This window comes from Trichosurus vulpecula, chromosome 5 (assembly GCF_011100635.1).
Source record: "Trichosurus vulpecula isolate mTriVul1 chromosome 5, mTriVul1.pri, whole genome shotgun sequence".
Lineage (NCBI taxonomy): Eukaryota > Metazoa > Chordata > Mammalia > Diprotodontia > Phalangeridae > Trichosurus > Trichosurus vulpecula.
In genome coordinates, this window is record NC_050577.1 from 42,236,452 (window position 1) to 42,261,359 (window position 24,908).

The window sequence follows — 24,908 nt, forward strand, 5'->3', positions numbered from 1 at the left end:
GAATCCAGGTCTATCTTGGAATACATCCAAGGTCAGGCCAGGTAGCAGAAATAGTTAAAGGATTTCACAACAATTCAGTTACATCTTGACCCTACAGCAGGATCCAGAGGGTGGCATCAAGTTGGTGATCTCAATCTGCCTAAGCTACTCAAAAAAGCTAGTCCCAAGACCTAATTTTTTGAGAAGATCTGACTCAAATCAATCAACAATCCTTTACTGAGATCTTACAGAACCAGGCATTGTGCTAGGTGCTAGAGATACAAAGACAAAAGCAAAACAGTCCCTGCCTTCAAGAAGTTTACATTCTAAGGGAGACACTGTGTGTGTGTGTGTTTGTGTGTGTGTGTGTGTGTGTGTGTGTGTGTGTGTGTGTGTGTAAAACAATAGAGTATTATTAGGATATAGTTAGGGTATAATGACAAAGTAATGAGGGGAGGGAGAGACAGCACTAACAGCTGGGGGTTGGGAAGGGTCAGGAAAAGATTCCTACAGAAGGTGACACTTAAGCTGACCTTTTCACAGAAAACTAGGAAATCTAAGGGGTAGCTAGGTGGTGCCATAGTGCATAGAACACTGGGCTGGGAATCAGGAAGACTCATCTTTCTGAGTTCAAATCTGGCCTCAAGCATTTGTTAGCTGTGTGACCCTGGGCAAGTCACTTAACTCAATTTTGTCATCTGGAAAAAGAACTGGAGAAGGAAATGGCAAACCACTCCAATATCTTTGCCAAGACAGGCTTTTAAGTTTAATTCGCATTATCAACATTTTTCTCCATCACTTTTAGTCTAAACAATCACCAAAACAATAAATCGAACCTGGATTTGTGGCATTTGCAGGTTTCTAAGGTATAAATGATAGGCTCTTCTGAGCTGGTAGGGGCTGGTTTCAGCATAAACCTGCATCCACCTCCTTGTCCTGAGACTTTAGATTTAGAGCTGGAGAGAACCTTAGATGCCATCAAGTTCAATTCCTTCATCTTGCATATGAGGAAACTGAGGCAAAGATATTGAACCACCTGCCCAGGGTCAGACAGCTAGTATGCTTGAGATAGAATTCAAACCTGGCTCTTCCTGATTGCAATTCTACCATGCCATAAGCCTCTATTTACCAGTACGTATAATGGGGCTAGTAATCGCCACCCTGCCTACCTCATCGAGTTTTGTGAGGATAAAATACATTCCCTGTGTGAGAATACCTTGTAAATAAGATAGCATTAACTGAATAGCAGAGTCTTAATAAGCAGCTTTGCTAAGTCCCACCTGCCCCAACCTCCTAGGCCTTTGGGGTATTAGAGGAAATGGGGGCAAGGGTGTGGCTTCTCAACAACCCTACTCTTTTCTGAAACAGTCCCAAGAAGATGTTTTGATGACCCAGATTTATGCCCTGGGGTGGCAGAGGCACCTTTTCTAAGCCAATGGTAGGTTGTCTCACAAAAAAAAATAAATAAATAATGGTATAGGTGAGAAAGTAGGCAGGCGTATAGATTGCTGGTGGCAGATGCTTTCTCATTTTTCAATTCGTGGAACTGAGATTTTGCCGCCCCTCCCCCCACCGCCATGATTTTGGTGTCTTCCCTCCTTTGGATACCTTGAGAGTTGATCTTTCAATACTCTCAAAATTCCTTTTATGGATCTCCTGTATGTATCCTTGGATTTTTTCTAAGTACTTGGAGAAAAAACAAAACAATAACCTGCATCCTTATCATGGTGGTCCATGCACACAAAGTAGCCAAAAGTTCCTTCTCCTGCTACTCAGATAACACCTTCAGCACCATAGCCAGCGATTTGTCTACCCAGAGCAAGCAGCACCTTAATTCAGTTTAAGAGGAGGCAGTGCAACCTAGATGGGAGAATGCTGGGAGGTTCCCAGGGGAATAGAGTGGTAAGATCAGGCTAGGTTAGAAGCTTGCCAGGAACATGAGTCTTCTTGAGTTCAAATCTAGCCTTAGACACTTATTAGCTATGTGACCCTGGGTAAGTCACTGAACCCCGTTTGCCTCAGTTTCCTCATCTGTAAAATATGCTAGAGAAGGAAATGGCAAACCACTCTGCCAAGAAAACTCCCAAATAGGGCCACAGAGAGTCAGACATGACTCAAACAACTGAACAACAAAAACTGGGTTTGGTGTCAGAAGCCCTGGCTTTGAATCCAGATTCTGCTTATTTACAGCCTTTTTGACTTGCAGCATTGTCCAACACACAACTTCCTCACTTGTAAAATGAGAGACTGGTTGGACCGGAAGATCTCTGAGCTTCCTTCTAACTTCCAGCCTTAGGAAATTCAGAGCCATCTAGTTCAGCCTCTTCAATTTACAGATGAGTAAACTGAGGCCTGGGAAAGGAAGTGACTGGGACAAGGTGACGTGACCTAGCGGAAAGAGCACAGACTCTGTTTGGAGTCAGAAGAACTGGACTCAGATCCCAGCTCTTCCATTTACTGCCACTAGGACTTTGAAGAAGTAACAGCAGTTCTTTGGGACTCTGTTTCCTCATCTGTAAAAATGAGGGAGTGGGAAGAGATTGCCTCTGAGACCTCTTCCATCTCCAGATCTATGACCCAAAGTGTCAGAGGCAGGATTTTGAACTCAGCTCTTCTGACTCCAGAGCTAGGGTTCTTGCCACATCCAGATCTATGAACCTAGAACCTTAGATGTGAAAGGGCTTGGCACCGTCTACAAATGGAAAATGGCCCCATGTTTTTCCATCCAAACCCAAACCTAACCTGTGTGCTGTCTCTTCCCCTGCCCTCTCCCCAAAGCCAGGGGCCAGTTTCTGGAAAAATCAGGAGGCACTGAAGTCCTGACATGGCAGAGAATGAGTGAATGGACACAACCCAGCGCCTGGGGCAGGGCCTCATTGTCTGGCTGTGCAGAGGCCCAAGTCCCAGAAGCATCCCCTTTCAGCTGCCCTGAATGAGGAAGCCCGTGGAAGGCCCAGAACAATGGGGCCCGGGACTCTGATCTGACAACTTTCCAGAATGCCTCATGTCAGAGGCAACAAGATCAGAGGGGGTGGAGGCAGAGGGGCAGAAAACAAAGAAACAATACCCCCTCCAACAAACCATTGCCTCATCTGGGCCAGGGGATGAGAGAAGGGAGAGGCAGTGCCCAGCAGGCTCCAGTGCCAACATGCCCTTCCCAAGGCGTCGGTCTTCATTCTTGGGGTCCCACCCTTCATCCAGCCTTGAGAGTCCAGGGGCCTCAGGCTCCCGGGTCAGTGTTATAGGAAATAACCTAGGTAGCCTCCCCAGACCCCCAGGAGTATATGTGGGGTCAGTGCCAACTGGAGGAGTGAGCAGCCTGGGCACCCGAGTGTCCCGCCGGGCCCTGGGCATTAGCAGCGTCTTTCTGCAGGGTCTGAGGAGCTCGTCCACAGCCCTCGCTCTGAGCCCAGGACTGGAGAAGAACAGAGGCATCTTCTTTGAGTCCCTGAATGGCTGCATGATAGAGTACATTGAAAAGGTCCGCGCCTTGGAGCAGGTGAACAGGGAGTTGGAGGAACATCTGCGGGTCTACCTGGAGAAGAAAGCCTCAAGCATCAGCAACTGGGGAGCCCTGCGGGAGACCTGGGAGAGCATCTACCATCAGGTGAGTGGGTCCAGCTGGTGGCTTTTGGTGGCTGAGGACCAATGCAAGGTTAGACCCCGCACCCCTGGGGCCAAAAGGCTTGAGAAGGTGAGCACACCCCACCACCAACACAGTCCTTTGCATCTTTTACCTAGACTTCTGGCATTGATACTGAAATGAAGGGAAAGCTAGAGCCAAGCCAAGCCACATCCATACACACATGAAAGAATCTATATGTATGGTTTTTTTAAAAGTAATTTCTCTGATTTATACTCTACTGCCCCATCCTCATTAATCTACATTTATTGAGAAGGAGCCTGGTACATTGGAGCTGGCTTCAGAATAAGGCAGACCAGGGTTCAAATCCAACCTCTGACACCTACTGTCTTCGTGACCCTGGGCAAGTCACAACCTCTGATAAGTTGCAGAGCAGGTGCTGAACTGCATTGATAGAGGGAGTTTCCTCCCTGGAAATTCCTCATACCAATAAAACCATAGGTTTGGGCTCTACCTCCCCCCTTAAAAAAAAAAAAAGAATTCCCATAGAGTGCATGACTATCTCTCTAATCTCTTCCACACTGTCCCTGCTATCTCTATTTGTCTCAGATGACTAGAACAGCATCCTAATTGGTCTCTCCTCTCACCAATCCATCCTTCACCAGCTCCCCAAATAATCTTCCTAAGGCCCAAGTCTGACTACATTATTCCCTTGCTCAAAATAGTTGAGATGCTGGGAATATAAAGACACGAATGAAGTATTCTCTTCCCTCTAGAAGCTGATATTCCTCCGGCAGGGGACAGAACATGTACAAAGATTAGCCAGTGCCAGGCAACTTAAGGAGAATGAACACATTAATGAGTGGGGGGCAGGACTAGCATGGAACGTTGAAAGGGCTAGTAGAATTTCTGCTCACACACCATAATTTGGAAAAAAAAAAAACCAGGGCCTGTTGGAGAATGGTGTCAAAGAAATGAGGTAATTTCATGAACATAAGACAGCAGTAGTACACCATCTTTTAGGTCAGTAGGCGCCTCGCCTTAATTTCTTCTAGGATGACCAGTCAACCAGTGGAAAAGTCCAAAATTCAGCCAATCACCATTCATTTCGGTCTGGATTGCAGTAAGCAGCCAGGTTGCTTGATTTTTTTTCTAAATTGATTATTGTTTCAATCACGTATGGACACAACCTTGTAATGGACTCAGTCAGCAAGTATTTAACAAATCTATCGATCCAGCCCTAATCTCCCTCTTGAATTCCAGTCACCCGGGATCAACTGCCCATTGAATATCTCCTCCTGGATGTTCCATAGATATCTCTAGCTCAACCCTTCCAAATCCTTATCTTTGCTCCTAAATTTTAAAGTGTTATCTATATAAATGTTAGCTATTATTATTCCTCTGGTCCTTTCTTTCTTGTTCCTTTTTGCAGCAGAATAACCTTCCTAATTCTATTTTACTTAGATTGACATTAAATTCAACAAATTCCCCACCCCGCATTTTTTTTTTGGTTGAGAACACCTCAATCCTCCTAGCACTCAAAATTCATAACCACTGAGCCGTCTTCTACTCCTCCCTCTCCAACATCCACCATGTCCAGTCAGTTGCTTAGTCTTTAGTACTTCTACTCCCACATCTCTCTTGTATCTGCCACCTTCTTTCTGCTCACTGGGTCACTTTCCCAATTCGGTCCTTGCCACCTCTTGCCTAGAGGACTGCAATGACCTCCCTACTTCTTGTTTCTCCCGTTTCTGATCTATCCTCTACACCAGAGGTGGCAGACTCAACGCACACCAACACAGCTCTCCAGTGCAACCTGAACCAAATAAAAATGTAATCGGGAAATGTTTAGCAAAATAAATAAAGATACAATTCAACATAGATAATGTTAACTTGTGGTTTTCTAAGTCAATATGACAATTTCAGAGACCTATTTCTACCAACTGTCAAAATAATCTCCCTCTGCACCTCTTGACTCTATTGTCCGTAGGATAGAATACAAAGTCCTTGGTCTGACACTCCAGCCAACCTACCTTTCCAGACTTCCTTGACATTAATGCCCTGCCTGTTCTTCATGTTTCTAGCTAACTCAGACTACTGAGCTGTTCATTGATGTCATTCTGTCTCCCACCTCCAGGCATTTGCAAATCCTAGTACATACCCCCACACACATCTTAGCCCATTGAAATGCTGTCTTTCCTCCATATTTATTCAGTCAACAAGCATTTATTAAGAGCTTACTAAGAAAAAGACAATGTGCTAAATACCAAGGATACAAAGGCAAAAACATGCTCCTTGCCTTCAGGTAGCTTACATTCAAGTACACGACCAGGTGTTGCCTCTTTGATGAAGCTTTCCCTGAATCTCTCCAAACAGAAAGTGAGCTCTCTCCCCTCCAGTTTTCTTAAACCATTTTGTCTGAGTCTCTCATTTGCCTTATCCAGTCCACCTAATGTTCATTTCTGTTTTCTGATTTCTGTTCATATTATATTCTCCCCCCATTATATTCCTGGAGGTGATAAATGTGTCATTTTTCATCTTTGTATTTCCAAAACCTAACAAGGTACTTTGAACATAGTGAAGTTTGAGATGTGGAAAGAAATAAGAATGGAATAAAATGGAATAGTGTGGAGGGGAAGGGAGGGAAGAAGAATGTATTAGGATGGCGTGGGATGGGGTGGAGTGGGATGGAATGGAATGCAATAGCATATCACAGAATACAATCAATTGGAGTATGGGGGAAGGGAGAAACAGATCGAAGAGGACTGCTTTCTGTCCTGTAGTCTAATGAATTCAAAATTGAAGTCACTCCTACCTTTAGCAGTATCCTTTGGTGTCTGTTACCTAGAAACAGGGCCAGTAACTGGGGAAGCTGAAAGGAAAGTTGGGTACAAGTAATATAGATCAAGCTTTTCCATAGTTTGTTTTTTTAACTGAAACATAGTTTTGTCCATTGGTACTTTCAAGGAGCTCAGAAGACATTGTAGATATTGTCCGAGCTCCCCTCAGCATCCTAACAAAGGATGTTGAGAATAGATCTCTCCTTCCTTCCTTCTTTCTAGTTTTCCTTCCATTCTTCATTCTTTCCTTCCTTCCTTCCTTCCTTCTTTCTAGTTTTCCTTCCATTCTTCATTCTTTCCTTCCTTCCATCCTTCCTTCCTTCCTTCTTTCTAGTTTTCCTTCCATTCTTCATTCTTTCCTTCCTTCCATCCTTCCTTCCTTCCTTCTTTCTAGTTTTCCTTCCATTCTTCATTCTTTCCTTCCTTCCATCCTTCCTTCCTTCCTTCTTTCTAGTTTTCCTTCCATTCTTCATTCTTTCCTTCCTTCCATCCTTCCTTCCTTCCTTCTTTCTAGTTTTCCTTCCATTCTTCATTCTTTCCTTCCTTCCATCCTTCCTTCCTTCCTTCTTTCTAGTTTTCCTTCCATTCTTCATTCTTTCCTTCCTTCCATCCTTCCTTCTTTCTAGTTTTCCTTCCATTCTTCATTCTTTCCTTCCTTCCATCCTTCCTTCCTTCCTTCTTTCTAGTTTTCCTTCCATTCTTCATTCTTTCCTTCCTTCCATCCTTCCTTCCTTCCTTCTTTCTAGTTTTCCTTCCATTCTTCATTCTTTCCTTCCTTCCATCCTTCCTTCTTTCTAGTTTTCCTTCCATTCTTCATTCTTTCCTTCCTTCCATCCTTCCTTCCTTCCTTCTTTCTAGTTTTCCTTCCATTCTTCATTCTTTCCTTCCTTCCATCCTTCCTTCCTTCCTTCTTTCTAGTTTTCCTTCCATTCTTCATTCTTTCCTTCCTTCCATCCTTCCTTCCTTCCTTCTAGTTTTCCTTCCATTCTTCATTCTTTCCTTCCTTCCATCCTTCCTTCCTTCCTTCTTTCTAGTTTTCCTTCCATTCTTCATTCTTTCCTCCCTTCCATCCTTCCTTCCTTCCTTCTTTCTAGTTTTCCTTCCATTCTTCATTCTTTCCTTCCTTCCATCCTTCCTTCCCTCTTTCCTTCCTTATCTCAAATGAGATATTTGCAGAGGGATTTGTAAATTTTCAAGTGGTGTGTAAATGTTAGCTATTACTATTCCTTCTGTCCTTTCTTTCTTGTGCTTTTTTGCCATAGACTAACCTTCCTAATTCTATTTTTCTTAAGTTGATATTAAATTCAACAAATTCAGCTCAACGTTTTAAAGGGTCTACTAGCAAGGCACAGTGTCAGATCCTAGAGACACAAAAATGGAATCCTATGCACAATTGCTACCCTCAAGGGGGATTAACGTCCTCTGGGGGTTGGGAGGGGAACGCAGCTAAGTACAATACAGTGACAGGGGCAATGGACAGTGCCAAATGTAAACTCTGATCTGCAAGATGTCTATTCTACATCTCTTTGACCAAAGGGAAAGGTGACACAGAGGACTATGGTGGAGAAATGCAGGACTGAATTATAAATTTGCCATAGCCAACCCAGAGTGTGGATAAATCAGAGTCACAAGTCTTAGAAGGTTGCCTAAATCTCAAAGAGTTCAAGTGACTTCCCCAGCTAGAAAGTGCCAGAGGCAAGATTTGCACCCAGTTCATCCTGATGACAAGTCCTGCCCTGCACTATCTGCTCCTCCAGCCTGTGCCCATTAATTGAGCATTGAGTTGCTGCATTCTTCTCCTCTGGCTCTCTGGCATTAGCAACACCTACCAACTTACTGTTGCAATTATCCACATGGTTTTCCTTTGTCCCTTAATACAAACATTTAATAAGGATGAACTCAGCAAACCTCACTTAGCTAGATATGTTGTTTACCGGCTTTCTGCCAGTTTTTAATCCATATAACAGTGATGGAGTCCAAGCCAATTAGGAGGAAATTTGCAAGTTAAATTTCATTATCTAAGCACATTAAGTGACTTTCCTGAAAATCCTCTACCTGGCCCTTCTGCCAGCTCTTCTGTTAGTGACAGTCACCTACAAAGAGGGGCTGGAGCTTTCTGGTTTGTTGGTTCAGGAGCACGCTCAGTTGAGGATGAACTTGCCCTCATGGTCAGGGTTTGTCCTCTTGTTTCCTTCCAAGATGATGTCAAGCTGACTGTACAGGCACATCCAGGCTCTTGGTCGGGCTCTTGGCCCAATCTACTAGCTGTGCGACCCTGGGCAAGTCACTTAACCTCAGTTTGCCTTAATCCACTAGAGAACGAAATGGCAAACCACCCCAGTATCTTTGTCAGGAAAACCCCACCAACAGTATGGTCCACGGGGTCACAAAGAGTCACACACGACTGAAATGACTCAACAACAGCAACCAAGGGCTGGATACACGCTTCTTCCCTTCCCTTCCCCCTCTCCTTCAGTTTCCTCACCAGTAAAATGATGATTCACAGACCTTTCTTTTCCTCTTAAAATCAAAGAAAATGACATTTCATCACGGGATCCATAGATCGTCCAATCATAGATTTCAAGCTGGAAGAGACTTCAGAGGCCATTTGTCCAACACCCTCAATTTCCTGATGAGGAAGTTGGAGGGAGAGAAGGAAAGGCAGGGGAAATGCATTTATTCTTATGACCCTTCATGACCCCGTGGATCCATGGGGTTTTCTTGACAAAGATACTGGAGTGGTTTGCCATTTCTTTCTCCAATGGATTAAAGCAAGCAAGGTTAAGTAACTTGCCTAGGGTCACACAGCTAGTAAGTATCTGAGGCTAGATTTGAACTCAGGTCTTTTGTGACTCCAGGCCTGACTCTACCCACTGAGCCAACTAGGGGCTCTTTATTAAGCACCTACTATGTGCCAAAGCACATGCTTTACAAACATTATCTTATTTGATCCTCAAAACAACCCTGAAAAGTAGGTACTATTATTGTCCCCCATTTTACAGACTTCGATTAAGGGACTTGCTCAGGGTCACACAGCCAGCAGCTGTCTGTGATCAGATCTGAACTCAGGTCTTCCTGACTCATCTAGACCCAAGGAAGTTAAGTGCTTTGTTCAAGGTCAGTGTTGGAGGGGGGATCTGGACCCAGGTCCTCCATCTCTGAAATCAGTGCTTTTTTCTTCCCCTAACAGTAGTTGTCAGAGGGGTATACGCTTGTGGCAGTATCATTCATTGATGATTTATTGATGTTTTTTGCTTCCTCACATCATTGTCATTTCCCAATAAATGTGTGCCCCTCCCGAAAGAATTCTCCTTTACAAAAGAAACATTTAAAATAGCTACATCTGAGCAGCGGACAGAGTACTGGGCCTGGAGTCAGGAGGACTCATCTTCCTGAGTTCAAATCCAGCCTCAGACACTTACGAGTATGTGACCCTGGGCAAGTCACTTCACCCTGTTTGCCTCAGTTTCCTCATCTGTAAAATAAGCTGGAAAAGGAAATGACAAAGCACTCCAGTATTTATGCCAAGAAAACCCTGAATGAGGTCATGGAGAGCAGGGCTCTGAAATGACTGAAATGACTCAACAGCAGCAGAAGCAGCAGCGTTGTAAACCTGGAACTCTCTCCCCAATAAGAGGGATGAGGGCTTTGTGATCTTGTTCAGAGGTCTTTCTCCAGTAGGGCTGGGCCCACCCTGATGCAGCCACATGCCTTTGCTTGGGCCCCTAAGTGCCAGAAATTCTTCATTCTTGAAGCTTCCTTTGTTACAACTTCTCAGAAGGAAGAAAATGCCTTTATTCCAGGAAAACATCTAGGTGATGAGTCAGAGGGTTGGCTGCACTGTTGTGCTCACCGGCTCACCTGACAGCTGCTACACGGGTAGTCCCGCATGCTTTTTTTGAGAAGGGCAGTGGCCTAGTCAGATTTTGGCACAATATTTGGGCAGTTATATAAAGACCAGATTGGAAAGGGGTGAGATTGGAGGCAATTATGGGAAGACAAATGATGAAGAAGAAGGAAATGATGAAGGAAGAAGAAAGACAGGAGGAAAAAAAATCGATTTCTCAAAAGCCACAAACAAAATGACTGAGTAGTCTGGGAAAAAAACTGAAAAGGTAGTGGAGGCGGGGAGTGGGATCACCAAAATATGTTCCCTTTGTAAAGGCCCAAAGGAGAAGCTTTCGCTTTATTGCAAGATTCTTTTCTCCTGCTTTCAAGTCACTGAAATTTTCTAAGACTCAGGAGCTCATAGGATTTCTCAAAATGTTTTACTAAAACGTTCACATCGGACCCCAACATAACCAACTGAACTTGCTTAGTAACTATGTAGATTTCAATTAATTTCAATGCAATGTTTCAGTCACTCCTTCAATAAATCCTAATTGGGATCACAGATCAAAGGTAGAAGGGACCTCTAAAAATACCTTGTCATTTTATAAATGTGGAAACTGAGACCCAGGGGAAATCAAGTGATTTACTCAAGGTCATACAGGTAGTATATGGCAGAGCCAAATTTGAACCCAGGGCCTCTGACTCCAAATTCAGTACTCTTTCCAGACAGTTATTTTTTTTAGGGGGGGGGTCCTTTTTTCTCATTTACCTTTCTACTTCTCTGTTATTGATGTGTCCTCCATTCTAGCCCAAAGGATTTAGAAGAGACCCTAAAGATCAAATAAGCTTCAGCTGTTCATTTTACAAATAAAGAAACTGAGGCCCAGAATGGGGGTCATGCAGGTGGTAGGTTGCAGAGGTAACATTTGAACTCTGACCCTGGGACTCCAGATCTAGGCCTCATTCCATTGTGCCACGTTGGGCCTTAGCTGCTTGTTTTGTTTCCTTTTTTATTAAAAGTACCCTCAATGTTTAATTTTCTCCTTGGGCGCTTTCCCCCGGATGCCCAGGCTACCCTCTGATGGTCAATCACAGCCTGCTGCTCCATCTGTGGTCATTCAGACATTGTCTTTTCATGTACTGTTTCTTTTTGTCTCGATGAACAAAGAACAGGGAAGTCCAGTTGAGCCAGGCCAGCTTCTCTGGCCCAATGCACCGGCTGCTTTCCAAGGCCCTCCAGAGTCACAGTAGCGGTCCTGAAAGGCGTCCAGGAAAATGACCTTCACATGCAAATGCTAGCTAATTTCTCATCTATTCCTTCCCAATTAGGTTTCATTATTATTAATATTATTATTAATTATTATTTTGCAAAGTAAATGGAGCTGATAATGGAAACTGCCATGAACTTTGGGCCCTCCTCATCTGGAACCCAGCTAGGCGGAAACCTGGCATTATTCAAATGGCTGGGGGCCAAGAGAGGGAAGGATGGAAAAGGAAGAGGTTATGGTACAGGGGCAGGGGAAAGAGAAGGAACTGGGAGTCAGGAGACCTGGGTTTGAATACTTACTGCCACTTACTAGCTGGAATCCTTAGAGAAGTCATTTTTCCTCTATGGGAAAAAAGATACTAAAATAATAAATAAATTTGTTTAAAAAGAAGATACTATAGCAGATGATCTCTATAGAAGCCATATCTAGGAATTTCTGTAAGGAAAGAGAAGAGGGAGGCCACCTGGGGCATGGCCACCAGAGGAAAGAGGAGTACCTTAGGACATGATGAGGTTTTCAGGGTGTCCAAAGATGAGCTACTTCAGGGTATCACAGACTAGCTACTTTTACAGGGAAGGGAGAGAGGGCAGGAGGACTGGTGATGAAGCCATGGGTAAAGTGAGGGAAATGCATCCTAGGATAGTGTTCTCTGTACCCGATAAATTTCAGTGCCCTAGGGCAAAGTCCTCATTGCCCTACCCTAGTAATGGCCTGAATCTCTAACTTTCTTTTCTGTTCCAACAACCTCTCAGTCTATAAGCCCAGATCACGCCAAGTTTTAGGAAGCAGGGGAAAGTCTGAGCAAGGCCCATAGGGTATAGGTCTTGGGATTTTACTGCTGAGTACTAAGTAGAAGGAGAAATTGATGGACTCTGTGGGAGAAAACACTAGATTAAATCTAAAACTGCAGAGCCCATCAGGGGGAGAAGGGGGATGGTGGAGTCATTGAAAGGTAAGTAGATTTGACTTTTAAATGAGGAGGGATCTGAATAATTTCTCCTGGTGCTTGTGAGCCCTGCTGTGCACGGGGCTTAGTATTCAGGAGGCTTGTTGTCAAACCTGCCTGTTTGTGGATGTGCTAGAAACAGGCAATCACAATTAGCACCAAGCCTGAATCTTCCTTAAAATATGGATCAGGGCCGCCAGGGTAACACAGTGGACTGAGAACCAGCCCTGGAGTCAGGAGGACCTGAGTTCGAATCCAGCCTCGGACACTTACTAGCTGTGTGACCCTGGGCAGGTCACTTAACCCCAAATGCCTCTCAAAATAAATAAAATAAAATGCCTGGGATCAGGAAGCAAGAGGTTTTATAACATGATGAAACAACAGCCTGGTGTCATGGAAAGAACACCAGATTTTAAGTCAGAGGCAGATCCAGGTTCAGAATTTTTTTAAAAAGCTCGCATTTATAGACCACCTTATGTGTGTTCTCCTTTGATCCTTACAGCAACCTTGCTGGGTAGGAACTATCAGTATTTCCATTTAACAGATGAGGAAACTGAGGCTGATAGAGGGTAAGTGATGGCCCAGGATCGCACAGCCAGAATGGCAGGATTCAAACTCATGACCTCCTGACTCAAGGGATCATAAGGACCTAGTTGCCTCACACATCCTGGCTCTACCTAGCCTGCGACCTGTGCAATCCTGAACAAATCATTTCAAGGTTCGGTTTCCTTATCTGTAAAATGGAGAGGTTGTTTTGAACAAAATCTAAGATTTGGAGGGGACCTCAGAGGCCACAGCTGAACCTGAATCCCTCTAAGATGTGCCCAACAAGTGGGCATTCAGCCTTTGCTTGAAGACTCCCCAAGGAGGGGAAACCCACTAAACCCCTAAAACAGCTCATTCCATTGTTTGGCTAGCTCTAGGAAGTTTGGTGAAGACCAGATTTGTCTCTGCACTTCTATCCATTGCCTGAAAAGCAATAGGGAGCCACTGAAGATGTCTGAGCAAAGAAGTGGCAGGACCACAGAAGAAGGGTATCATATGGAGCATCCTATTCTCAAGGAGCTCCCTTATGAACAGAGAGAACACACAGGGGAGTTCCCAGCTGCAAGGCAGATGGAAACACCCTGGAATCCTTAGGGGCAAGGTCCTAAGGACAAGGCAGAATCAAGGTCAGGAATCTTCTGGAGTGTCCTATCCATTGGTAAAAGTACCATTTGACAGTCCAATTAGTCCTTTGGTGGTTGTCCTTTCTGGGTCTTCTGTAGCTGTGGCTGCTAAAAAAGCAAGACTGTATAACACCTGGAGAGGCAATCCTCAGGTCACTGGCCTCTCCATGAGTGGTGGTCCCCAGGATGGTAGTGTTAACAGGTTAGGCTAGAAGCAGGGCCAGTGGTCATGGAGGCTCTGCTCTTCCCGGGGCTCTTGGGCATACTTGACCCTTGGTCACAGTTGATTGTCAGTTGGTACTGTTGGTGGTAGAGATGGTGGACCCCTTCCCATCAGGATTGTCACGCTGGGGGCTAAGGCTGGAAGCAGGGCTGGTGGGCTTGGAGAATGGGGTAGCCCTGCTGTTTCTGGGGCTCTTGGGTTCCCCTGTCATCAGTGGCAATGGGTCAGTAGGAAATCATGTTTTTTTTTCCATTACAATAGCCTGTTTCTGGGAGGTTGGCAAATTGGGAGGCATCCAGTAGAGGGAAGGCAACAAGATGGTGAAGGAACTGGAAACCATGGGACATGAGAAATAAGCGAAGGAACTGACAATTGGAGCTATGCAAAAATGAAATATGGTGTTGGCAGGGGGAGTTCCTTCTCATGGATTGTCTTCAAGTGTAGGCTGGTGGGTAGGTCCCTCATCAAGGATTCCTGCATCAAGTACGGGATCACAGATTTCAAGACAACAAAGGACCTTGGAGGCCATCTCAAGCTCAACTCCATTTTTTGACAGATAAGGAAACTGAGGCACAGCAAAGTGAAGTGACTTGCCCAGGTAAACACAATTAGCAAGTGTCTGAGATGGGCTTTGAACCCAAGATTTCCTGACTCCAATCTAGTGCCGGATCCATTAACTCATGGGAGTAAACTGGATGACTTTAACCCTTGAGGTTTTTGTCTAACTTTGAGATTCTTGAACTGGGGATGTTTAGCTTGGAGTTAAGAAGACCAGAGGATGTACATGCTTGTTACGCACAGTCAAATCAATCAATAAACATTTATTAAGCTCCTACTACATGCCAGGCACTCCGCTAAGTGCTGGGGATACAAAAGGAGGCAAAAGATACCCCTGCCCTCAAGGAGCTTATGATCTGATATGTAAAGGGCTGTCATGGGAAAAGTTGGCAACCAGAAAGCAGAGCTAAGAGCAAGGGACAGAATTCAGTTCAATAAATATTAAGTGTATACCTTGTACAGAACAAAACAAAAGCTAAAAAAACCCCACAGTCCCTGCTCTTAAAGGAATTTACAGCCAAACAAATGTAATCAAAGTTAATTTGGTGAGTGATTTTTTTTAAACCAGCCCTGTGTGATGAAGGCAAATCAGCCCCTGCTCAATAACTTAGAATTTTAGAGTTGGGGGCAAGGAGGGAGAATTGAAGGTTCAAGTGATTCATCCAAGTTCACATCCAAGTTTACAGCCAAACAAATGTAATCAAAGTTAATTTGGTGAGTGATTTTTTTTAAACCAGCCCTGTGTGATGAAGGCAAATCAGCCCCTGCTCAATAACTTAGAATTTTAGAGTTGGGGGCAAGGAGGGAGAATTGAAGGTTCAAGTGATTCATCCAAGTTTACACAGTCAGGAGGTGTCAACCTCCCACCTCCACCCCTTTTTTGCTGAAAGAGATTGACCTTTAGAGAGAATGTTATTAGAGGCAATCCAGGTGTCCCTGACTCCAGGGCCACCTCTCTATCCACTAGACCACACTGCCTCTCCTGATAAATGGAAAACAGCTGTTTAACAATGAGGCTGCGGAAAGAATGGGGCCATTCTGAGCTGGGCCAAGGGGGAAGCCAGGAAGATTCCTGGAGAAAGATAGAATGACAGAAGACCATAGAAGGTGAGATGAATCTTGAAAGAAAAGAAAAATTTCCCACAGTGCCAAGCTGTTCCTTATAGAAAATAGTGATGTTCAAGGAGTCCATTTCAGGCCAGGGTGACCTTGGAAAATTCATGGGGGCAGAAGGGGCAGGATAAGAAGAGGAAGAGGGTGGGGCAGCTAGGTGGTGCAGTGAGTAGAGCACCGGCCCTGGAGTCAGGAGGACCTGAGTTCAAATCTGGCCTCAGACACTCACATGTACTAGCTGTGTGACCTTGGGCAAGTCACTTAACCCCAATTGCCCTAACCCAAAAAAAAAAAAAAACAGAAGAGGAAGAGGGTCTTACTTGGAAGCTGGAGTACAGTGAGGGAAAATAAACATGAAATAAGACTGAAAAAGTAAGTTGCAGCCAGACTGTGCAGGGCCTAGAATGCCAAGCTGAGTAGCCTTAATCCTGTAGGCAGTGAGGAGCCACTCCATATATACTGTAGGGAGCTCTTACGGGTATCCAGCTGAAGTCAATTAAATTTCAGTCTGGATATCTGACCCAAACTGCTGGGCTCCTGGAAGGCCACTTGTGGCCTAGATCCTCCTCCCTCACCTTGTTCCATCTTTCTCTCTCACCTTCGATCTTGCCCTCCGTGCGTCTCTTCACAAACACGCTCCTTTCCAAAAATGAAGGCAAAGCCCCACACAGCTTCCTGAGATGTTGCTGATGCCTCAAGCTCTCATCTTTCCTAACTACACATCCAGAAAGAATAGTTTATGGCCTGCACCCGAGGGTGGGCTGGAGCCAGCTGGGACCAGTTTAAGAGAGTCAATTATTAAATGTTCAGTGTGAGCATTTACACCTCAGAAATCAGCGAAAGCTAGCAATTAGGGCTTGATTTATCATCTTGTTGGTTATCTAAACTTAAGAAAGTTATGGAGAAAGCATTAATGATGCATTTTTTTCTGGAGAGCAGGTGGTTAAACATTTATCAGCACACCCGTGGAACAGTCTCTCTACAAAATGCTGAGAAAAGACAATTAGGTTTCCCATCTCCCCCTCCCCCCCCCCCACAACTGACTCAACAGCTATCCTTTGTTCTTTTGGTTTTAGGGTTTTTTTTTTAAGTCCTAGTGGTTATTCTGATCCTGTTTTCTCTTCACATAAAACTGCTGGTGTCCACCCAGACATGTGCACTTCCTTGTGTCCATTTTGGTTCCTGACAAAGAGTACAAGCGGGGGGTAAAAAGCTCTGGTTACTGTAACTGTGTAACAGGACACTGGCTAGGAAGTTTTCTTCTTCGCATAGGGAAGAGATCTCAGTTTCACGCCAAAGGTGAGAGGAGGTTAAGGAAGATTAGAGTTCTCTTCTCTGACTTGGAAGGGGGTATGTGAAATGAGCTGACACTAATTAGGTTTTATTGGCAACCCAAGAGGGACGAGAGTAAGCATTTATTAAGTGCCGACTATGTGCCAGGCAATGTGCCAAGAGCTTTACAAGTATTATTTCAGTTGATCCTCACAACAACCCTGGGAGGTAGGTGCTGTTACTGCCCTCATTTTACACATGAGGAAACCGATGTAGACGGAAGGTTAAGTGAATTGCCCGGCGTCTCACAGCCAGGAAGTGTCTGAGGCTAGATCTGGACTCGGGTCTTTCTTACTTCCTGTCCAGCACTTTATCATCCACTGCGTCACATCACTAACTACGGCAACACAACTAATATCTGTGTCCCCTTTGCCCCATTCACTACCCCAATGAAGCCTCTTATTAACTTTCTCCCAGACTACTGCAACAGCCTCCTAACTGGTGACATAAATACCAGTATAATCTTCCAAACATATAGGTCTGGTCACATTGTATGATGAAAAGAATTTTGCTTCTAGAATTTGGTTCTAGAATTCTAGAGTTATAGAATCAAAGGACTTAAATTTGAATCTCAGCTCCCACGCTTACTGCCTGAGTGAATGCTGGGAAAGTCAGTTCAGCCATCTGGGTGTCCCTTTCCTCATTGGTAAAGATGAAAAGGCTCAATGACCTCTTATGACCCCTTCTAGCTTGAAACTTATGATCCACCAAAACTGAAGATTTAATTTATAATTAATAATATAATTAATAAATCTGGCTTGTTTGTTATCTAGTTGGATGGTAGGCATAGATGTAGATGATACAGATATGGATATGGATATGGATATAGATAGATACAGATACGGATGTAGATGTAGATATAGATGGATACGGATATGGATATGGATACAGATATAGATACAGATACAGATATAGATGATATAGATATACATATAGAGATGGAGATAGATATAGATATAGAGGCTTGTTTTTCTTATTGTCAAAAGAGCTGGATGCAGTTTACTGCCTCTATCATATTATTCAGGAGAAATGAGAAGTGATTTCAGCCCTGATTGAGTCAGCAAAGAATGCAGGAGATCTAAGAATGGAAATGCCTTTTACAATTGACCTGCTATCTGTCAGTGCCAAGGACAGAACCAGGCCTGCCTGAAAGCAGGAAGACAAGCTTTTGATCAATGGATCCTGGTACGTGGACTCGGCTTAGGTACAATGTGGGCACTGAGGAATACAAGGCCCCATCTCTGAATGAAGGATCAGTCTCCGTCAGCAGCATGTAATGAAGGCTGGTAGCCTCCTCCAGCCTGGCTCTCAAAGCAGCTGATGCTAATAAGGAAATCCAGGATTTGGGACGCTGCACCTTTGGGGTCCAGCCACCAGGCCAGAGTTTTCTTTCATTTTTCGTGTGGATGTTACAGATAAGCAATTGGGTTCCCAGGGGATGGATGGGGTCTGATGCTGCCTAGCAACTCACTTAGACCTTGAGATGTAGCTGCTCCCTGTTAATCTCCTGTTTTCCTGGTGGACTCACAGACTGGAAAAGAGGGATGCTGGGGTGAAAGAATGCCAGCCTCGAAATCTAAAGACCTGGCTTCAAGGACCAGCGTTGGGACTTATTAACCGTGAGGTAGCTGGTGATGTAATGGATAGAGCAGTGGGCCTGGAGTCAGGAAGACTTGAGTTCAAATTTGACCTCAGACACTTACTAGCCGTGTGACCCTGGGCAAGTCACTTAACCCTGTTTGCCTCAGTTTTTTCATCTGTAAAATGGGGATTATATCAGCACCCAACTGGCAGGGTCGTTGTGAGGATCGAATGAGAATAATAATTGTAAAGCACATAGTAGGTGCTTAATAAATGTTTGTTTCCTTCCCTTCTTCTTAGGTAGAAGGCTAGACCTGGATGTGATCTTAGAGATCATCTGCTCTGACTTGGTTATTCTACATGGGGGGGGGGGGGGGGGGTCTCTAGACCCTCCCCAGACTCAGCTGGTGCAATCCCAGGACCAAATCAAAGGGTCTCTCTACAACTGTATCTATATCTCACCGAAGTGTTCCGCTAACTGGGAAGATGTGTCAGCCCCCTTTGTGATGTGGGAGCATCTTTTTCTGATGGAATGGAAAGGAACAAGTGGGATTGGCTGAGGAAACTAATTAGCCACGCCCTCGCCCAAACTCAGCTTTAACTAGTTAAGCCCTGGCTAGAGGAGAGCTCCAAGCTGGGAGGCAGAGAGGGGTCTAGAAGGGGAAATTTGCTCTTGGCCGGCGGAGTGGGGAGAGGAAAGGATTTCTCCCTCCTTCCCCCCATTCCCAGCCCCCACTGGCCACGTCACTCGGAAATGGACATCCAGCAGGGACCAGAGACACACAGAGATACCCAGAGACAGTCACTGGTCAGAGGAAACAGCTTCCCGGGACCTGCTGCTTGGCAGTCCTCAAGAGCAAATGCAAGGTGACCAGAATATAGCCAGCGGATGGTCTCACCGAAAGTGGGGAAACGGAGCTCCCGAGACATGGAGAGACTTTTGCAAAGTCTCACAGCCAGTGGGCAGTGTGACAGGACAGGTCACATCACCTCTCGGCCTCAGTTTCCTTATCTGTACAGTGTGCACAATCATACTTGCACTATCTGTCTCAGTAGGATTGGTGTGTGTCACACCCTAGCTCTTAGACCTTTACAAAGATAGGTGTGCTGGTAAATGTTTAACAACCAGTCTAGGGGTGGGTGGGAAGGGGAATGTACCTACTACGTACTTTTATGAATCTGCATTTGTTAGAACTTTTTAAAGTCTAGACAATCAACGAAACAATAAATCAAGGCCTGATTTGGGGCAGGTGTGGGTTTCCAGGTATAATTGCTCAAATTGAAAATTTAGCAATTGGATCACTCTTAAGCTGGTTTGAGGTGACTCCAGCATGCCCCTGTTTATAAGGTCCTTCTTAATCCTGCAAGAGGGGAATATTAACGTCATCCAACAGTTCGATAATGAAGTGCCAAATCAACGGCGAGCTGTTCTATTTTAGGTGTAAACTTTAGCTGTCCAGACTACGGTTGGCTGTCTAACAACTCACTCTGTCCCCAATCTGCAAAAGGGGCAGGTGCAGAATCCACTAAGTGCATGCCCATCTCTGTCCTCTAGGGACTGAAGTATGAGGGACCTTCCCTTCCGGCTAAGATACCTCTCTGATTTCCCGCCTTCCTTCCTTTGGGTCAAGGATAGACATTCCTTCAGATGCTGCCAACCATCTGCTTCCCCCTAGATAGCAATCGATAGGGATGGAGACCAGGCTTGTGATTCCCCTAGTATATAGAGTTCCATGGTGAGGGGACACCCTGATATTTTTATTCATTTATATCAAGGCAGATCAGGACCTCCAAAAGTTTTAGTCTGGAAAAGGTACCTAACGCATTGAGAGATTCAATTCGGTACTTGCCCAGGGCCTGAAGCAGAACACGAACCCGGGTCTTCTTAGCTCTGAGGCAGCCTCTCCAAAAGCAGTGGCCCCAGATTGAGGTGGAATTCTTTCTTTGCTCTTGAGAATTCATAGGGTTATTAATAAAATACAAAATTAACTAATACAGCTTACTCACCCCAAGATTAGATGAGAATTTCTTTCCTTTAAGCACTGGCCAGAGACTGGAATCTCTGCCTTAAACTAGAAGGAACACTTCTTAGTGTAGTTAAAATAAACACACAAAAAAAGCATTCCTCCTCCCCTCCCCCCATTGCACCGTCTGACCAGGACCAGAATGTGCACAAAAATAAGGCTATGTCCAGCTCAACCACAGGTGTTTTAAGTGAAAACAGAACCAGAATAATAAAACAATTCGAATGTAACAAAAGGGACAATGGTTAGGCGCGCCTATCCAATAACAGGGGAGCGTATACCTGGGGTTCCTTGTCCTAAAGCAGGAGGCTCCAGGTGGGCCACCATATGTCTCTGCCCTAAGTGCACAGTCCTAATGGCCACGGCAGTCTGGTGGTTCTCTAGCCTCTAGGCCTCAACTCCATCTATTTCTATCAGAGACAAACAGGGAGGTGCCCCCACCCATCCTGCTCAGCATCTTGTCCCCATGACTACTCCTGGTTTCTGGGAATGAGAGCCAAGCTCCATGGCTCAGAGTTCTCCTAGAGTTTTTCACAGATTTCTCCCAGGAAGTCTCCGCCTCTCCCCAAGGGAAGGGAGGACAGGATGTAGAAGACAAAGACAACACTTAACAATAAATAGACAGCGACAATGTCTGCTGGGAACTGCATCTAAAAGCTTTTTATTTCTTTCCCTTTACCCCCCTCCCAATTCTTTCCCTCTCTCTCCAATGGCTGGCCTTCATTTTCTTCTCTTTCTTCTCTTTCTACCTTTTTCTTCTATTTTCTTTCATACTGACCTATAATTTACGCCTCCCCATGATTCTTACTGCCCCATCCCCGTTGGTAGGGCTGGTGTCTTGAGTCGCTGACTGTTGAGTTAGAAGGAGTTCTATATTTTCTGGTGTAAGAAGGGGTCGATCAATGGAGGCCTCAATTAACTTGATGAGCTTACAGAGTATGATCCTTAGCCTGACATAGCTAAGGGATTCCTCTTTCAATTTATCTTATGTACCTCCCCCTCTCCATAACGGAAACCCCTCAAGGGCAAGAACTATTTCTTTTTTTATCTTTGTATCATAACCGACTACCACAGTGCTTTGTACATAGTAGGTGCTTCATCGATGCTTGGTGGAATTTAATTGTATTTGAAAAACCTTAAAATGTTATACCAATGTCAGCAATTCTTATCATCATCACTGTTGACCTGTTCTAGTAGGATACCATTCTGAGGGTGGAGGCCTAGGGTCCAGGCTCCCGTACAAGGTGACAAAATGTGGCCACATTCTACCAAAAAAACTGATACAGTGAAGTTGGTTTAAAAGGAAGGAAGCAAGCATTTGCTAAGTGCCAAGCACTGCACTAAATACTTCACAAATGTTAACTCATTGGATCTTCACAACAACCCCATAGGGTGTTATTATTATCTCCACTTTATAGTTGGGGAAACTGAGGCAGACAGAGGTTTAGTGACTTGCCCAGGATCACACAACTAGTAAGTGTCTGAGGCTGGATTTGAACTCAGATCTTCCTGACTCCGGGCACCACACTGACAAACTGTGATAGTCCTGTCCCCCAATACCAGTTTTATAAAAGGATTTGTTGTCATTCAGCCATTTTTCAGTCATGTCTGACTCTTTATGACCCCATTTGAGCTTTTTTGGGGGGGGGGGGGCAAAGATACTGCAGTGGTTTGCCATTTCCTTCTCCAGCTCATTTTACAGATGAGGAAACTAAAGCAAACAGGGTTAAATGACTTGCCCAGGATCACACAGCTAGTAAGTGCCTGAGACTGGATTTGAACTCAGGAAGATGAGTTTTCCTGGCACTCTATCCACTGTGCTACCTAGCTCAGGTGCGCCCGCCCCCCCCCATGAGGATTACTGTTATTAATAACTAATAGTAATTGTAACTAGTATTTATATAGCACATTAAGGTTTGCAAAGTGCTTTACATATGTGGAATCATTTGTTTAAATCCCACACAGAAGATTAAGATATGCTGGGACCTTCTCTCTGTCATCTGTGATGCCTCACCCTTCCTATTTTCCCCTTTTCCTTCTCTTTTTAGAACTGTCACACACAAAAACCCAAAAGCTTGTGATTAAGCCTTGCTCCAGCATGGCGCTCCCTCGTCCTAGCTGCTCTAACCAGGACACACGTGACTGGGCTCAGACCCAGCTCATCAAGCATCTTCGGTTGATACTTGAGAGTTTAATAGCTGAGCTGCAGGAGGAGGGAGCAGCCCTTTCAGGGCTTGGGTTTTTAAGTGAATTTGATGCTTGGAAAAATGTGCCAGGCCAACAGTACTTGAGACTGACATTCTTCAACCTAGTCTAAGCCAGCAACTCCTTGGAGAAAGCTGTGGCATGATCTCCATTCTCCCCCTCAGCAAGGCTCCTGACTGATACCTTGACTGAGTGCCCACTTCACTGATTTTCAGATATCCTAAAAGCCTGGAGTCAGGAAGACTCAACTTTGTGAGTTCAACTCCATCCTCAGACATTTACTAGCTTTGTGACCCTCGGCAAGTCACTTAACCCTGTTTGCCTCAGTTTCCTCATCTGGAAAATGAGCTAGAGAAAAAAATGACAAACCACTCCAGTATCTTTGCCAAGAAAACCCAAAGGGGTCATGAAGAGTCATACATGACTGAGGCAAACAGGGTCAAGTGACTTGTCCAGGGTCACACAGCTAGTAAGTGCCAGAGGCCAGATCTGAATTCAAGAGGATGAATCTTTCTGACTCCAGGCCTGGCACTCCGTCCACTGTACCACCTAGCTTCCCCTAAAGACAAGCAATTTATTAAGCACCTACTATGTGCTAGGCATTGTGCTAAGCCCTGGAGGATACAAAAAAAAAAGGAAAAAGCATAAAACAGTCCCTGACTTCAAAGAGCTTACGGTCTGATGGGACAATGGCAAACAAATAAATACAAAGCAAGATATATACAGGATGAATAGGAAATAATATTTTATTATATATTATTATAATAATATTTTATTATTTCCTATTACTATTAATTCCTCTTATTATTTCCTCTTCATAATTCACTAACAGAGCACTGGAATAAAGAGGGCTTGGGGAAGGGTTCCTGGAGAAGGTGGACTTTAGTTAGGATTTAAAGGAAGCCGGGGAGGTCAGTGGTCAGAGCAGAGTTACTTTCTATCTGGGTGGTCTCAGACTGGTCTTCCCCTCCCTGGGCTTCTCTTTCATCTTCTGTAAAATCAGAGAATGGGACCAGGTGGTCTCTAAGGCCCCTGCCAGCTCTAAATCCTCCAATCAGGATTGGTCTGTTTCACCATGGTTACCACCAGCAGATTGCAGCTGCTCCCCCATTTTCCCTTAAGCTCACAGAAATTTTATACCCCAAGTCAAACCAGTGATTTCTGGCCAGATGGCTTTCTTCATTCCACCTCACACATTAGGAAGAGACTGAGTCTTCAGGGACTTCTCAATTATCTCAGCCTTTGCTATTTTCCACCAAATCACCATGATCTTGGAGAAAGCATTTCCTTCCTCTGAACTGTGACCTCATCTGTAAAATAAGAGGATTGGACAGGGGGCTCTAAGGGCCCTTCCAGCTCCACAGTCTATGACTCTCCTCTTGTCTCCAGGGACAGGTCTCAATTGTTTCGATCTACCTCCAGAAGAGAAGAGATAGCATCCAAATTAATCAATTTCCTTGTCCTTCGAAGCCCTGTTCAGTGACATGGTAGTTAAATTAAGGTTGGAGGACAATCTTCCGGATACATGGGTCAGCCCTGATTGTCCCAATTCTTCATTATGACCTCTTATTGGGTGGGTGCCTTCCTCTGGCCCAAATGCTCCAAGAGGAGCCAGAACAACCTTTTTCTATCATAATATGGAGAAGAGGAGAAAATAAAGTCCATACCTGCCTAGACATACTCTGGGATGTGCCAAATGGCCTTGAAAGTTGGTTATCAAGGATGTTTATGGGTCAGAATACGGCGGCTGCCTAATCGTCCAAGACCATAAGAGGGTCCAAGCTGAGGCTGGGTGACCATTTGTCAGCGTCCTGTGGTTTCGGTTTTTGCCTCTATACAGATGACTCTCAAGTCTGTAACCAGCCCCATCTACTCCCCACAATTCCAGTCCTATATGGCTGCAGATGAAGGTATTCCATCAGATAAGAGGTTTGCCTCAATGATATCTTAGGCCCTTTTAATTCCATCTATAATTGTATGAAGCAGTTAAGAGAGTCAGTGTTGCCTGGTGACCTCAAGAGAAAACTCTTTCGACAAATCAAGGAGGAGGAATGTCAGTGGCCAACCACCCCTGCCATCATGGGTCTATCTATGCGACTTTGGGGCCTCAGTTTCCTCATTTGTAAAAAGTGACTGGACAAATATCTAAGAGCCTTTCCAGCTCTAAAGATGGTGATTCCTACTTTTGTGTCCAAAGTCTCTACCAGATAGGACTCTATGTCAAAACCCTAGGTCCTGGGTCTCCTCCCACTTGGT

The 24,908-nt window shown here is 44.7% G+C and overlaps 1 protein-coding gene across 1 annotated transcript in view; it reads left to right on the forward strand.

Moving 5' to 3' along the window:
- Positions 1-3,121: 3,121 nt before the first annotated feature.
- The window catches only part of BFSP2 (beaded filament structural protein 2), a 62,282-nt gene continuing 40,495 nt past the window's right edge, over positions 3,122-24,908 (forward strand). The window contains exon 1 of the mRNA XM_036760494.1: positions 3,122-3,586. Coding sequence (XP_036616389.1) covers positions 3,128-3,586 — 459 coding nt within the window. The 5' untranslated portion in view covers positions 3,122-3,127. The remainder of the gene's footprint in view (positions 3,587-24,908) is intronic.